Source organism: Herpailurus yagouaroundi, unplaced genomic scaffold, assembly GCF_014898765.1.
Source record: "Herpailurus yagouaroundi ecotype Mexico unplaced genomic scaffold, PumYag 193, whole genome shotgun sequence".
NCBI classification, from domain to species: domain Eukaryota; kingdom Metazoa; phylum Chordata; class Mammalia; order Carnivora; family Felidae; genus Herpailurus; species Herpailurus yagouaroundi.
Window position 1 is genome coordinate 3,827,357 of NW_024412424.1, and position 15,624 is coordinate 3,842,980.

General features: G+C 48.4%; 2 protein-coding genes and 1 long non-coding RNA gene across 8 annotated transcripts in view; 2 read left to right on the plus strand and 1 right to left on the minus strand.

Moving 5' to 3' along the window:
• Nucleotides 1–6,047, minus strand: part of ZDHHC3 (zDHHC palmitoyltransferase 3) — a 61,782-nt gene extending 55,735 nt beyond the window's left edge. For 2 of the 6 annotated variants that reach the window (XM_040445088.1, XM_040445085.1), the window contains exon 1: nt 5,806–6,047. The gene's annotated coding sequence lies outside the window, so the exon portion shown is untranslated. The remainder of the gene's footprint in view (nt 1–5,805) is intronic. The other 4 variants (XM_040445090.1, XM_040445091.1, XM_040445092.1 and 1 more) reach the window with 4 other exon arrangements.
• A 50-nt stretch (nt 6,048–6,097) lies between these two features.
• The window catches only part of EXOSC7 (exosome component 7), a 42,057-nt gene continuing 32,530 nt past the window's right edge, over nt 6,098–15,624 (plus strand). The window contains exon 1 of the mRNA XM_040445093.1: nt 6,098–6,195. Within this exon, the coding sequence (XP_040301027.1) occupies nt 6,139–6,195 (57 nt within the window). The 5' untranslated portion in view covers nt 6,098–6,138. The remainder of the gene's footprint in view (nt 6,196–15,624) is intronic.
• LOC121011084 (uncharacterized) lies at nt 10,472–11,903 on the plus strand. The gene is made up of 2 exons (XR_005781483.1): nt 10,472–11,160; nt 11,412–11,903. It is a non-coding gene; the product is annotated as an uncharacterized LOC121011084 (long non-coding RNA).

Here is a 15,624-nt window from a genome sequence, read left to right on the forward strand (position 1 = left end):
ATTTTTTAATGTTTATTTTTGAGAAAGAGAGAGAATGAGTGGGGGAGGGCCAGAAAGAGAGGGAGACACAGAATCCGAAGCCGGCTCCAGGCTCTGAGCTGTTAGCACAGAGCCCGATGTGGGGCTCGAACCCACGAACCACGAGATCATGACCTGAGTCGAAGTCAGACACTTAAATAACTGAGCCACCCAGGAGCCCCAGTGTCGTCTTCTACAAAACAAGAGAGAAGACTGAGCTGATTGCTAAGATCCCTTTCAGGGTTGAGATTCTGATTCCTTTGTTCTCGTGAACAAATTCAATATTTTCATTGTGAATTTCTTGGGTTTTATATTTTTACCAAAAGCATCCCTTAACTTCCTTTCTTCGTTGTTTGTTAATATTCAAACAGAAATCCACCAATAACTGTTAGCAATCTTCCTGAGTGTGTTCAGTTTTCCAATCAAGTATGGCATGTGGGGGCACCTGGGTGGCTCAGTCGGTTGAGTGTCCGACTTTGGCTCGGGTCATGATCTCGCGGTCTATGAGTTCAAGCCCCGCGTCGGGCTCTGTGCTGATGGCTCAGAGCCTGGATCCTGCTTCGGATTCTGTGTCTCCCTCTCTCTCTGCCCCTCCCTTGCTCATGCTCGGTCTCTCTCTGTCTCAGAAATAAATAAAACATTAAAAAAAAATTTCTTTTTTTAAAGTATGGCATGTAATTACCATTTCCTTTTGTTAATTCACTTAATTTTTTTTTCAGAGTGGAAAAAGCACTATCAAAATGCATCCAAGTGGTAAAAGAGAGAAATCTTGTAATAGATTTTATTTTATTCTTTTTAGAGAGAGAATGTGCAAATTGGGGGGAGGGGGAGGGAGAATCTTAAGCAGGCTCCACACTCAGAGCCTGACGTGGGGCTTGACCCCATGACCCTGGGATCATGACCTGAACCGAATTCAAGAATCGGATGCTTGATTTAAGGTTTAAGAGAGAAACCTTAAAATCTAATGACCATTTTTCATTGTTTAAGTATATGTAAATCCATGATCGGTTCTGAGCTTTATTTACCATCTGGTAAAGATACAAATTTTAGGGTAAAATGAGGCTTAGAGAGGTTAACTGACTTACTCAAAATCAGAAAAAATGACGTGCAGCAAAGCCCAGATCACTGGAGTAGACAGCCAGTAGTCTTTCCACCATAGATCATTAGTTTCCTCATCATCTGGCCTTTCTAGATTGTCTGCTATTTCTTGGTTTAGGAACACACACGTAGCAAAGCCAATACTTACTGCAACAGAACCGTGGCCAGAACTGCCTTTGTCCCGTTAGGTTTATTTTTCTAAGGTGAGGTATCTATCCCACCCAAAGGCATTCCATCCCCACAGACCCTGATAAGGAGAAATTCATGTCTCGGGTGGCCCAGAAAATTCAGGGTTCAAATGTCAAGTTTCTACATCCCTGGAAGGTTCCAGTTTGGAGGAGAGAAAAGATGGAGTTTTCTTGGTATTTCCCTGCATTTCTTGGAAGAATAACTGAACTAGGTGGGACACCTTTAGAGTTCACAGCCAGGAATGACCTAGCTGTTGTTTCTGGAAATCCGCTTTCAAAGAGGAAAGCAAAGGATGAAAACATGCAAAACCAGGAAGAAACTGGAGGCATGGCATTTGCTTCCTTTTTTTCCCCAACAGGTCAATATCCAGACCTCACTCCACCATTTCTGTTTGGATTCTGTGGCTATCAGCATGTGTAAGTGTGCTTAAGTATTTCCAGATTGGCTAATCAGAATATGGGACCCCTTTTTTTCCACACGTGCCCTAATGAAGGACTTAGGAAGCGCCCCGCTGCCCGCTCAAAATGAAACACACGTGAAGACCCTTCCTCTAATGAGAATAAACGTCACCCATGTATTCCTATCAATTTTTCTACCAGTGGAATTACAAGTTGTAATTTCTAGAAGAGCAAGACCTGCTGGCCTGACAGGTTATTTACATCGAGTGTGTTTTCAGACAAGGTACAGGCAGGACAAATCAGAGGGTTTAAAGGAAACAGTTCTATGGGGAAACAGGGTCGCTCACTTTTGCTTTTCTGGGGTGCTGGGCTGATTGTGAAAATGCAAAGGTAAAGAAAAGCCTAGAACTTGGCTACCTCTCTTAAAGACTGGAAAGAAGATGTTCCCCTGCTGGGCTTTGAAGAGCTCTCTGCAACTTTGACCCCCACAGACTCAGCATTGCCCCAAGCTCTTCTGTAACTGGCTTTTATTGCTTTAATTAACCAAGGCTAGGTGTGACAGATTTACTCCACCTCTGTAATGTCATTGTTGCTTGCGAGTGGCTGGCGGCAGGCCTTTACCTCTCCCCCTTGATGCCTGGCCTGCACAATTAGCGCCTTATTATAGGTTGGCCTCACGTCTAATTACTACACGGGCTCAACTGAGCACTTTGTTTCATTGTCTTGTTCATGCGCTTGTTCAAGTGCCTGGGCTCCCCAGCTAGAGTAAGTCCTAAACTCCTTTTAGGCAGGTGTGTTCAGTGTCTCATCTCTTCGGGCCCACAAGAACACTAGACACTCCCAGGCCTGCAAACAAACACTTCCTGTTTGAAGAGCTTCCGGATGTCTATTCTGGGAGGAAGGCACATGGTTAGAATCTGGGTCTCCATGCCTATCTCAATCCTCCGTCCCAGATCCATCATCCTTCTCTGTTGTTGAGGGCTCTCCTCAGCTACTCTGAGTTAAGCTGTACTTGGCCTGTATGTAACCTTTTCCCTTATCTAAAAGGATCGGCTGAGGGGCGCCTGAATGGCTCAGTGGGTTAAGCGGCCGACTTCTGCTCAGGTCATGAGCTCGCAGTTCGTGGGTTCGAGCCTTGTCTTGGGCCCCGTGCTACAGCCCAGAGCCTGGAGCCTGCTTTGGATTCTGTATCTCCCTCTCTCCCTGCCCCTCCCCCACTCTCGTTCTTTCTCTCACAATTAAAATAAACATTAAAAAAATAATAAAAGGGTTGACTGAAACAGACATCGGAGTGCCCCCCTCAGCACCACGTTCTATGCAGTTTTCTATATTTCCTTTAGAAAAAGGATTCAAGGGATGTGAACTTATGCTTGAAGAGCTCCTTTGTTTTTGGAATAAAAAGTACAGCTTCCAGGGCAGTTATCAATTCCATAACAAACACAGGCCTCCTTCACCAAATACTCCAGGAACACAAAGGGGAGCCTGGTGGGAAGACTGCATAAAGGGATGGTTAGGAGTGCAAGGATGGGAGCTGGATTGCCTGGTCTCAAATCCTGGCCCTGCCATTTTCTAGTCATGTGACCTGCGACCTTGAGCAAGACAATCGACCTCTCTGCCCCTCAGTTTCCCAATATGTGAAACTGGGATAATACTTGCCTCATAGGGCTCATGCGAGGATCGAATCGGTTAAAAACAGTGCTTGGCGCGTAACGGGCACTATGTAAGTTAGTGTTAAATAAAATTAATAGAGTACAGAGATTCAGAATGGACAGACCTACAAAACAGTATGCCCCCCAAGGAATCTGACAGTGATGGGAAAACATGTTGGTTTTACAGACTAAGGTGTTATCCTTGGCTTCTTCGTTTTCTGGCTAATGTGCATTCTTTGAATTGCTCCAATAAATCAAAAAAGAAGTCTGAGTTTGTGAGTTTTAAACATGTGTAATGCATTGTCACAACCAATGTGATAAAAAACGTTTTGGAAGCATTTGGAATAGAATGATTGGTGAAGGTGCCGTTGTTTCAGTAGAGAATTTAAAGTAAACATCCCACTGTTTACACCTTTCAGACCTAGTCAGCCTAAAGTGTCAGACATCATTCATAATATTAATATCATAATAATATTATTATGCTAACCCTTCTCCAGCAAGGAAACTTTAGCCAATTGTCAGGGGAGTGGTTCAAATATATGTTCTATATTTTTAAAGACCTATTGAAAGATTTCTATATAAAGATGATTCCATGGTATCCAACTCAGACTCTTCCTTCTTTTTAAAAAAAATGTTTTTAATGTTTATTTTTGAGAGAGAGAGACAGAGCCCAAGCGGGGGAGGGGCAGAGAGCGAGGGAGACACAGAATCTGATGCAGGCTCCAGGCTCAGAGCTGTCAGCACAGAGCCCAATGCAGAGCTCCAACTCCCGAACCACAAGACCATGACCTGAGTCTAAGTTGGACGCTTACCCGACTGAGCCCCCCTTCTGTCTTTTCTGATCTGTCCATTTGCTGCCACCTTTTAAACCTTCAATCCTCTTAGATATCCTAGCTACTAAAATTCCATGTCCAGGGTCTCTACTTTCTGAGCAATCTTCTAGAATAAAATATCATTTCTAACATCAGCAGTCCCTTGTTACCTCATCAAAAAGATCCCCATGTGCCACAACAGGTGGGGCACCTGTGCTTTCATTCAGAAGAAAACCCTTTCGGCTTCACCTCTCCCAGTTTCCCTGAAGGGCAAAGTCCAACCATGTGAGATGTCTTCCCTATAAGTGCACCTACGGAGAACTATGTAGAGACATAAGAAAGAACTGATGTCCAGTCTACTAAGAAGTGATCATTTATTTTGGAACTCAGCAGTTTAGAACTTAAGAGTATGGGCAGGTCCTTCTTCCCTGTACCCTCCTCTGACCCACCTCCCTAACCCCAGTGTGCTCATTGGTGCCACCATCATAGCTCTTAACCACGTCCTGTGGTTAGGTTGACCCAGAGCCTTTCCCTCTGCCTGGGGAGCTTCTCTGGGCAGAAGTTGTGTTTTATTTGTTTTAGTGTTCCAAGGTTGGCACAAAGCCCATCCATAGTAAGTTCTCAGTAATCTGTGAAACAGTGCTGAAGCTACTATCTGAGAAATACATTCTTTAGATGATTAAGCTGTCAAGGGTTATTGTATTTTCGCTTTTGAGAACAGGGAGGCAGGCTCCTTAGAAGAGGGACATTTGGAAAAGTCATCAGATCCCCTTGCTTCAATCACTTTGGGTTAACTTTCCCCCATTTATCCACATAACCTTTTTAAAATCTGTACATACCCTATCTGCCTCACCTTAATGGGCTCCTTCAGTGACCCTATATTCACCTTGCAGGTATCCTTTCTGGATATCTAAGGCCCATACTTTTACTTCGCTACCGCCAGGTCTGGCTTTTTTTCGGCGGGGGTGGGGGTGGGAGGTGGGGAGGGGCAACAGTCCACAGCTCCCAGCGATCACTCCCTTAGGCCGAGCTTCCAGCCATCGCTGGAGATGGCTGGGCACTGTGTCCTTCGCCAGCGCCGGTTACCAAGACTCTGCCCCCTCCTCTGGGAGAATGCTCCAGCGACCACCCCGGACAAGGGGGATCCCGCAAGGTTCTGGGTGTGCGTCTGGTCAGCCCCAGAGAGCGGGCAGGGAGGTGGAATCCTTGGGGTGTAGGACGCCTCGGGACTAATGGGCACTCACTTCTGGCTCGGACCCTTCCCACCGAGAAGGAAGTAAAGAGGGCTTCATCGTCTCTTCTTTTCAACCATTCTAGGGACTAGGGAAACGCAGAAGGGAGGGCGGGGGATGGGGGGAAGAGAGGAGGAGAGCAAGGAGACAGCCCCTCAGGACAATCACGACGTCCGTCTCCCCTCACTCGGGGTCGGTCTCTCTTCTCTCTCTCCCTCTCGCTCTCTCTCTCACACACACACGCACACGCACACACGCGCGCACGCACGACCTGCTACTTCAACTCCAGCTCCCAGCAAACTGCGACGCGCGCCTCTCCCACTGCAAGTCCTAAGCTCCCGCCCCGGCCCACGCCTCTGGCCTCACCCCAGCCTTTTTCACTCAACCCCAGTTCCCCCTCCCCACTGACCGTGAAGCCGGAGGCAGTTCCCCAGTCCCAGGCCCCCGGTGGGGCTCCCACCGCCGCCGCCGTCGCCTCCCCCTGCAGCCCCCGACCCGGGACCCGGCCTCGGGCTGCAGCGATGGCTCCCCGGCACGAGGCGCCGCGGCTTCCTGGACTCGTCCAGACACGGGGCGGCGCGCAGGAGAAGCCCATCGAGCTGCCGGCGGTGGCGGCAGCAGCGGTGGCTGCAGGAGCGGCCGCCGCGCCGGCTGATGACGCACAAGCGCATGGGGGGGGGGCGCGGCCGGCGCGGGAGCGACGCGAGCCGATGACGTGCGGCGAACGGGACGGCTCGGCAGCATGGCGTCCGTGGCGCTGAGCGAGGCCGAGAAGGTGTATATCGTGCACGGCGTTCAGGTAGCTACGCCGCGGCGTCAGGCCCTGGGTGCCCCTGGCCCTGCGCGTCTCGGCGCGCCCTGGGTTCGCTCGGGAGGCGGCGGCCAGGGTTTACCTTGTGGTTAGAAAGCACTGCGGCCGGCGTGTGCCGCCCGAAACGCGCGATGCGGTTGTGTGCAGGACCCCACGGCGAGCGTCCACTTAGGACTGTGTGCGTACCTGCAGCCTTCCGCGTGTACAAGGTTCCAAACCTGGATGGGAAGGGGTGGGCAGTCCCTGAGGCCTTTTCTCAATGAGGGAGCATCACCCCCGGGACAGACTCTTCAGCTCTCGCGCGTCGCATCACTGGGCTGAGCCTCGCTTTTCTGTACTAGGAAATGGGGGCTGGCGGTGGGCTTCTGGCCCGCTGTTCCTTACCTCGTGGTTGGGAAGCACAGGGAGAGAAGACACTGAAGTGAAAGCGCTTTGAAAATACAAATCGCCCACCGGAGGGGCGCCTGGGAGGCTCAGTCCGTTAAACACCGGACTCTTGGTCTCAGCCCGCGTCTTGATCTCGGGGTCCTGAATTTAAGACCCGGGTTGGGCTCTGCGCTGGGCGTGAAGCCTACTTTAAAAAAAAAAACAAAAAAACAACGGATTTACAGCCGGTGGCCTTAGTTCTGCCGTGGAGGTCTGAGATTCCCAGAGGCAGCTGTAACTATAGTCAGATCTTCTGTGCATAGTCTTCAGTCCCAGGTCTTGACCTCTCCAGAGCGAGAGTTGGAGAATGTTGGGCCTAATGAACTACCAGGGAAAGCCAAGTGTGACCTTATCTGTAACCTCCCCAGATGTACCTTATCTGTAACACATCCCCAGATGTCTGGGCAAAGCCTCACCACAGCCCTGCTCTTGCCCATAGAGACCTAATCATTTTGTGTTTTACTTTTCACTTTTGGTCCAATAGGGTCGAATTTAGTTCCTCGTGTCCCCTTTCCATCAGCCTTTGATTCCTTTATTATTCCAAAGATGAATAAAGTAAAGGCAATGGAACATAAGATGTTTGCTAAGGGAGTGGTATAGTTTGTGGAGATTAAAGGAGCTATACAATATTGGTCTGTGATGTTCGGAGGGCTTCCCTAAGGAGGTGGAATTGTTCCCCTAATCTATGTCAAGTGTCCCTCCTGTGTATTTTCAGGACTCAGTATTCATTCATTCAACCTAGAACTGAGCTAGACTCAAGGGATAGGAAGGAGCCTGCCCTTATATAGCTCCCATGCTAGAAGGAAGAGACAGAAATTATAGATCTCTTTGTGTGTTTGTATGTAAAATTGTACTGATAGCTGTGAAGGGAAAAAAAATCAGGGACCTGATCTACTCTGGGAAGTCAGGGGAAGCTTCCCTAAGGAAATAGTATTTGAACTGAGCTCTCAGTACGCTTAAGAATTAATTAAGTAGGTTTGAGCCTTGCAGGAGGAAGGGACGCTGAGTCCACCCACAGGCTTTCAGGTGGAGAAAGTGTGGAGCCACAGGGGTGGGCTGGGGGTAGTGGTGGGAGATTAGGTTGCAGAGGTGGCTAGAAGCCTGATCCTAGGAGTTTTAGAGGCTCAGTCATTCCATCATAGATCTTGGGAGGTAATAATCTGTTGATTTGTCTGTATGGTACTTTTAAAACCTCGCCAGTGTCCAGCACTTAGTAGATACTCAGTGACATTGAGTAGGGTATTTCTTAAAAAGGAGGTAAGTTGGACATTGTTTTCATTTTTAAAATTAAACCTCTGTCTTACCAGTACCATGAACATATTAGGGCCACAATTGTTAAATGGTCTGTTCTGTGTATGGTAGAGCCATACAGAGTAACTGACTTTAAATAAATCTCTTCGTAAGGACTATTAACGTTGGCCACAAAATTGATGTATTTATGGAGGAGGGAAACTGAATTTATACCATCTGAATAAAGGTCAGAAGGCAGGTGATTGAGCTTCCACCGACTCAGTTCTAAAATCGCCTCAACTTTTGGGGCACCTGGGTGTCTTAGTCAGTTAAACATCCGACTTCGGCTCAGGTCATGATCTTGCAGTTCTTGGGTTTGAACCCTGCTTCGGGCTCTGTACTGACATCTCATAGCCTCGAACCTGCTTCTGATTCTGTGTCTCCCTCTGTCTGCCCCTCTCCTCTCACTCTGACTCTCTATCTCAAAAATAAACATTAAAAAATAAAAATAAAAAATAAACATTAAAAAAAGAAAGACTGAGTTAATTTTTTTTTTTAATTTTTTTTTTCAACGTTTATTTATTTTTGGGACAGAGAGAGACAGAGCATGAACGGGGGAGGGGCAGAGAGAGAGGGAGACACAGAATCGGAAACAGGCTCCAGGCTCTGAGCCATCAGCCCAGAGCCTGACGCGGGGCTCGAACTCACGGACCGCGAGATCGTGACCTGGCTGAAGTCGGACGCTTAACCGACTGCGCCACCCAGGCGCCCCTGAGTTAATTTTTTTTAAATCACCTCAACTTTTGTTTTGTCTTTTGACCAACTTCTGTGTTGGTCTTTGAGTGCCAGTAGTGCCTCGCTGGAATCCTGTTCTTGCCCTTACCTATAGATCTACTCGTTTTTTTATTTTTCACCTTTGGTTCAGTGTGGTCAGTTTCAGTTTCTCTCATCCCTTTCTTAAATTTTTTTTTTTTTAATTTTTTTTTAACGTTTATTTATTTTTGAGACAGAGAGAGACAGCATGAACGGGGGAGGGTCAGAGAGAGGGAGACACAGAATCCGAAACAGGCTCCAGGCTCCGAGCTGTCAGCATAGAGCCCGATGTGGGGCTCGAACTCACGGACTGCGAGATCGTGACCTGAGCCAAAGTCGGCTGCTCAACCAACTGAGCCACCCAGGTGCCCCTTAAATTTTTTTTTTTTAACTTTTATTTATTTTTGGGACAGAGAGACAGAGCATGAATGGGGGAGGGGCAGAGAGAGAGGGAGACACAGAATCTGAAGCAGGCTCCAGGCTCTGAGCCATCAGCCCAGAGCCCGACGTGGGGCTCGAACTCATGGACCGCGAGATCGTGACCTGAGCTGAAGTCGGACACTTAACCGATGGAGCCACCCAGGCGCCCCTCTGTCATCCCTTTCTTTTCAGCCTTTGATTCCTTTACTATCTTAGGGGTATTTCCTCCTGGTTTGGTGGTGGTAGAAGCAGTTGAAATTAACCTCACAATGTGTGTTGAGGACTCAGTTGCTAGTAATGGTAACCAACTAACTGGCCCAAGCAAAAAAAGTATGTATTAGAAGGTTACAAGTGTTTCTCCAGGAGTTCAAGGTCATCTTCAGGCTCTTCCTTGCTCTGCTGCTTTTATGCTTTTGCTTTGTTCTTACCTGTCTTCAGAGTGGCTTTCTGTTTCTCAGGCCATGTGTTAGAAAGAATACGGTTACCTCTTAGCTCCTGGGATTACAGTTCCTCTCTATAAGAAACCGTCCCTTCCTGAGGGAATGGATAGACAGGCTCAAGCTGGCCACTAGGAGGATGAGGCACCCTTGAGAGAGAGCAGTTTGAGAGCAAGCAAGATGAATCATTAGGTCCTGGCAGAATACGGAACCTCATTCAGATAATTCAGGAGACTTTCATGATATCACTCTTGATAATGCTATGGGGGGGGTTTCAAGGATCAATAAGAGAGACCAGGGAGCCCAAAGATGAGCAATCAGGGAGTAGATGTTACCCCTGGGCTGAAGGGGGCCAAAGGAGGCAGTTGTGTTACCAGATGCTAGTGATAATTAGAACAGTGGAGGAATGACTGCTCAACAGAAATTGTAGGCTTGGGTAGATGAAGGTGCTGTCAGAAATGTGGTACCAATTAGGGGTGCTGGGGATAGGGAGCGGGGAGCATTGTCTCCCCTCCTTTTCGACCTTTCATTGACCAAACCCAGCCACAAGCCAGTAAAGGGAGCCCAGGTGATGCAGTTTGGAAGGAGTCAGCGTGGTGCACAGATGAGAGCAGAGAAAGATGGAGAATGGATCTGAGGGAGTGGGGCAGGAAAAATGGAAAGGTTGATCCATCAATATTCTTAGCATACGATTGGACTGGTTTCTGTTAGGTTGCCTCTCACCCTTGAAGGCTGGGATGTCCCACTTTTGTTAGGTACATATTATAATTTTTTTTTATCTTTGTTTTTGAGAGAGAGAGAGAGAGACACACACACACGCACACATGCACACACACACAGAGATGCAAGCGGGGGAGGGGCAGAGAGAGAGGGAGACACAAAATCCGAAACAGGCTCCAGGCTCTGAGCTGTCAGCACAGAGCCCGACACGAGGCTCGAACTCAGGAACCGCGAGATCATGACCTGAGCCGAAGTCGGATGCTTCACCGACTGAGCCACCCAGGCACCCCTGTTAGGTACATGTTATGATTTTTATGTTACTGAATCTTTGAAACAGGCTTGAAGGTAAATATTATTAATCTCTACGTTGTAGATGAAGAACTGAGCTCAGACAGGCTAAGTCACTTGTTCAAGGTGACACAGAAAGTGTGTAGTGGAGCGAGGACAGAAATCCAGATCTGTCTGATTGCAGAGCCCATACCAGATCCTCATGCTGCTTTCCTCCTGCAGTGAAAGCCATTGTCTTCCCTTCCTTAAATAAGGATCTGAAAACAAAGGCCAGAGAGAATCCCCATTTCTACTTCTCTTTTTTTTTCATCTGAAAGCATGTGAGCAAACAGGAAGGAGGAGGGAAAGTTCTGACTCACCCCCCACCCCCCGTACCATTTTTCTAGACTTTAAAAAGTGTATGACATATATTATTATCTTTTCAGGCAGTATTTTTTCCATATTGGCTATAAGTTCCGTTAGAACCCTATTTGCCTTTTCTTGTACAGCTTTTATGTTACTAACTTGTGTCTCAAACTGTTTTTTTCCCTGTTTACAATATTCAGGAACTGGGGGACAGATTTCAGAATTTGCAGAATCTAGGATTTGTCCCCTTTGGAGTTTGCTTCACTGGCTAGAGGTGTGTTTCCTTTTTTTTTTTTTTTTTTTTTTAAATTTTTTTTTTTTAATGTTTTTATTTATTTTTGAGACAGAGACAGAGCATGAACGGGGGAGGGGCAGAGAGAGAGGGAGACACAGAATCGGAAACAGGCTCCAGGCTCTGAGCCATCAGCCCAGAGCCCGACACGGGGCTCGAACTCCTGGATCGTGAGATCGTGACCTGAGCTGAAGTCGGACGCCCAACCGACTGAGCCACCCAGGTGCCCCGAGGTGTGTTTTCTTCATGAGAAGACATCGCTAACCTCCGTCACAGCCCCGTGATTCTGACGCCTGGAAGTACCTTTTACTCAGCCACAAAGTACAGATTCCCAGGCTTTACCCAGACCTTCTGAATCAGAACCTCTGGGGCTGGAGCTCGGGAATGGACATTGTCATAAAATGTTGGGAGATTTTGATGCAGCCAGCAGACATTGGCCCCTGGGCAGACCACTGGCCTGGTCCAGCTGAGAGCCTGCCGTGGAGTCTCTGCTCCCGCCTGCCTGAGGTCACGTGGTCGCCCACTGTGTTTGCAGGCTCCTTTCCCAGCTCTGCCATTCACAGCCAGAGAGCTTTTATTTGAGTAGTGGAGCTAACCCCCCTCCCCCACCTGCACACACGCACACACACGTAAAATGAGAACATGTCCATCTGGGGGCCGAATGGGGTTGTGAGGAATGATGAGATGACAAAATATACAGCGCCTGGCGTGTGGTCAACCCTGAAGAAACGTTGGCTCCTTTTCAAGTTTGTTTTTTCCATCAGAAGTACGACTTTGTCCCAAACCATACACACTGTAGCCCCAGGCTTCACAGTGACCCCATTAGGGGTTCAGGCTGTGGCTATTGAGATTTAAGCTCTTTCAGCGTGGAAGGCTAGAGATGATTGAATTATCTCAAGAGAAAGGGGATTTGGGGCACCTGGGTGGCTCAGTCGGTTAAGCGTCCAACTTCGGCTCACGTCACGATCTCACGGCTTGTGAGTTCAAGGCCCGTGTCGGGCTCTGTGCTGACAGCTCAGAGCCTGGAGCCTCTTCAGATTCTGTGTCTTTCTTTCTCTCTCTGCCCCTCCCCTGCTCATACTCTGTCTCTCAAAAATAAAAATAAAAACATTATAAAAAAAATTTAAAAAAAAAGAGGGGATTTGTGGCAAGGGCTAGGAAGTCCCTAGGGAGCTCCAAGGCACCCCATCCCATGGGCTCCAGCGTGGATCACATGGTCTGCACTGTCTGCCTGTCTTTATGTCTCTGGCGACACCTCCCCTTCTCTGTCCTGAAGCGTATCCCTTCTCTGCAGCCATTTGCTGTCTAGCTTCCCTTCATCTTGGTATAATCTGACCCCTCCCCCAACCCCCGCCCCCTGCCTTTCTTCTGTGTGGCCTCTCCAGCCTCCCTCCACACCTGACGTGTCCGCTCCTCTTTAACTCCCTTCTTCTTGAGTATTTCCCAGGTCAGAGATCACATTCCAAGGAGAGAATATGATTCATGCCAGAGGAGCTGGTTGCTCTCTGGGTTGTGAGCACCTACCATTGGCTCGGGCTGTTGGGGGTGGATGGTGACTCGGTCATGTGGGCTCAGTAGACACGATAGGCTTTCCAGAGGTCTGTTTACTGGTGCTCTGGCCATGACCTGGACCTTAAACTGGACTCCATAGGTTTAGACCACCCTAGCAATGGATTAGCCCCACCAGGAGGCATTCCCCTTGGGGCTTTGGCAAAGCCATGTTATGGAATTTTTCTTGGCAGTTGAAGGGAGGTGTAGCTCAGCTGATGGTTTCAGTTTCTTTTCTTGTGGCTCTAGCTTTCTTCGTAAGCGTCGCTGGAGGAGCAGCACAGAAGGGGGAGCAGGGCTGAGACAGGTCTTTAGCTGTAAGATTGAGCAGTCAGTACTCAGCTGCTCAACCTGGCCATGCAGAACTGGAGCCAGCCCTCAGGGCTCTTGATCTGGAGCCCCATGCCCTTTCCATTTGCAGGCCCACGGCACGGAAAGTCCGCGCTCAGGCACTTTACAAGGTGAACAGAATCCCATCCTTGCGAGGAAATGCAGGACTACTCAAATAGGCTTGGAGGGGGAATGAGGATCGACATCTGATTTTGCCTGTGGTGACTTGAGCGGGGCCTGCAGAGCTGGATCTGATGTGGTCCTTCTAAGTGGGGTCGTGTTCCAGTAGGGGTGGCATTCCAGCTACCGTTCGCTAGCACATCCGAGGTGTTGGACATGTCAGAGCAAGGTGGAGGGGGTTAACATCACTGAGGACACAGTCTAAACCTCCCCAAGCACATCAGGCTAGCAGAGCCTACTTTCAGCTTCGGTTAGGGAGCCATAGGACTGGGTTGTCTGGGTGTGAGGAAAGCAGCTCTGGGTGGAGTCACCTGTCCTCCCAATCTGTCACAAACAGCGAGACTGGTGCCTCAGGGACCTCGTCAGTAACCTCTCTCCACGGTTGTTTTCGAGGATTCGGTGAGCTGATATGCGCCCCAAAACAGGAGAAGGGAACTGTGGAGGGGGCATTCTGCGTGTTACACTGCGCTGAGGGTCCCCTGAAATGACTCCTGGCTTCTGGATTCTCCTGTAATTCTGTAAGGTTGGGGTCAGTTCCCCTTTCTGGACGGACGGACCCCAAGCTGTTGAGGAACTAACTTGCGTAAGTTCGCGAAGCTGGCATGTGACAGGAGAGGTTTAAATAGAGGCTGGAGGGGACCCCACCACGCTACACCCAACTGCGAATTAACAACTGGAAAGTCCCGGGAGCCACCCCCGCCCCCTCGGCAGAGAAGGACAGGGCCCCACTTGGTGGTGTTGTCCTGCACATGTTGAGGTCTCTGTTGAGTTTTTGAATGAGCTTTCACTTCAGGGCGGCCCCTGTTTAAATGTTCACACAGGGATTAATTCCTTGGCTTCTGAATACTACCAGAGAATAAATATTTTGGTCGGGCCTCTGGCTCTGAGCCAGGCCAACCAGGTTTGGGTGATTTTTAAGCCTTTTATGAGGAATGCTGGATTAAAGAAAAAAAAAAAAAAGAAAAGTTGTGGGTGCATTGATTCATAGACTAATTTGTTTGGGTTTTTTGGTTTGTTTTTCTCTTATTCTCTTAGGTGTTTTTTTGTGTTTTTGTTTTATATATATATTTTTTATTATATGCTGGTGAGTGGGGGAGGGGAAGAGGGAGAGGTTTTTTGATTTTGTTTTTTTTTAGTTTATTTATTTTGAGAGAGCACCCAAGCTTGAGCAGGGGAGGAGCAGAGAGAGAGGGAGACACAGAATCTTAACCAGGCTCCACACTGTCAGCACAGCCCGACACAAGGCTCAAATTCATGAACCGAGAGATCGCATCCTGAGCCGAGCAAAACCAAGTTGGCTACTTAACCGACTGAACCACCCAGGTGCCCCAGAGGGAGAGAGACTCTTCAGCAGGCTCCATGCTTAGTGCAGAGCTTGGCATGGTGCTCAATCCCATGATCCTGGGATCATGACCTGAGCTGAAATCAAGAGTTGGATGCTCAACTAACTACCAGAGCCACCCAGGCATCCCAGTGCTCTTTTCCTATCCAAAAAAAAAAAAAAAAAAAATTCTATGCATGCTTGCACAGAAAAATTTGTAGCTTTTTGTTTATCTCTTATTTGTCACCTGAGCCCTTCCCATAGAGCCTTCCCCAGGGGACAGAGAGTGATGTAAAGGTTGGAAAGGCAATACCTGGTGAGGCCCAGTTTTCTGGCCCCCTCCCAGTCCCATCCTGGAACAAGGGGCATGTCACGACAAAGGGTTTTGACTAAGTCTTTCCAGGGAAGGGGTATTTTATTTTATTTTTTTAATGTTTTATTTATTTTTGAGAGAGAGAGAGACAGAAGGCAGGCTTCTGAGGCGGGGCTTGAACTCACAAACCATGAGGTCATGGCCTGAGACGCTTAACCAACCCCGCCACCCAGGCGCTCCCCAGAGAAGTGGTATTTTAAAGCCATGGTGGGGAAACCTGTCACCTTGTGGCCTCCCTGCGTGCAGAGTCCTCTTCATCAACAGGACCAACTGGTATAGCCAGCATCCTCGCAGGGAGGCCGTGCTCACTCCTGTTGCACGGTGGAGAGACCCTTTAGAACGCAGGAGGCCACGTGGACTTGTTCCGAGGTCTGGCGCGGGGTTCGGGTGCTCCTTATCGGCTGTAGCCTTGAGCCGGCCATTTAGCATCTTTCAGCCTCTTTCCTCATTTGTAAAATGGAATGAAAAAAAGCTCTCTTACAGGGTTATTTTGAAAATTAAATGTGTCAACTGTGTAGCATTTCCTGGCACATCACTTCCTATGTGGTAAAGGCACTCAGGTAGTAGCTACTGTTCATTGTTGCAAATGATTGCGGCTGTTTCAATTTACAGGTCTGTAGAATTAGAGCAGCACCTTTGAGGCCTTCTGATTCAATGTCCATTCTTTTAACAGAGGAGGGAACTAGTCTAGAGC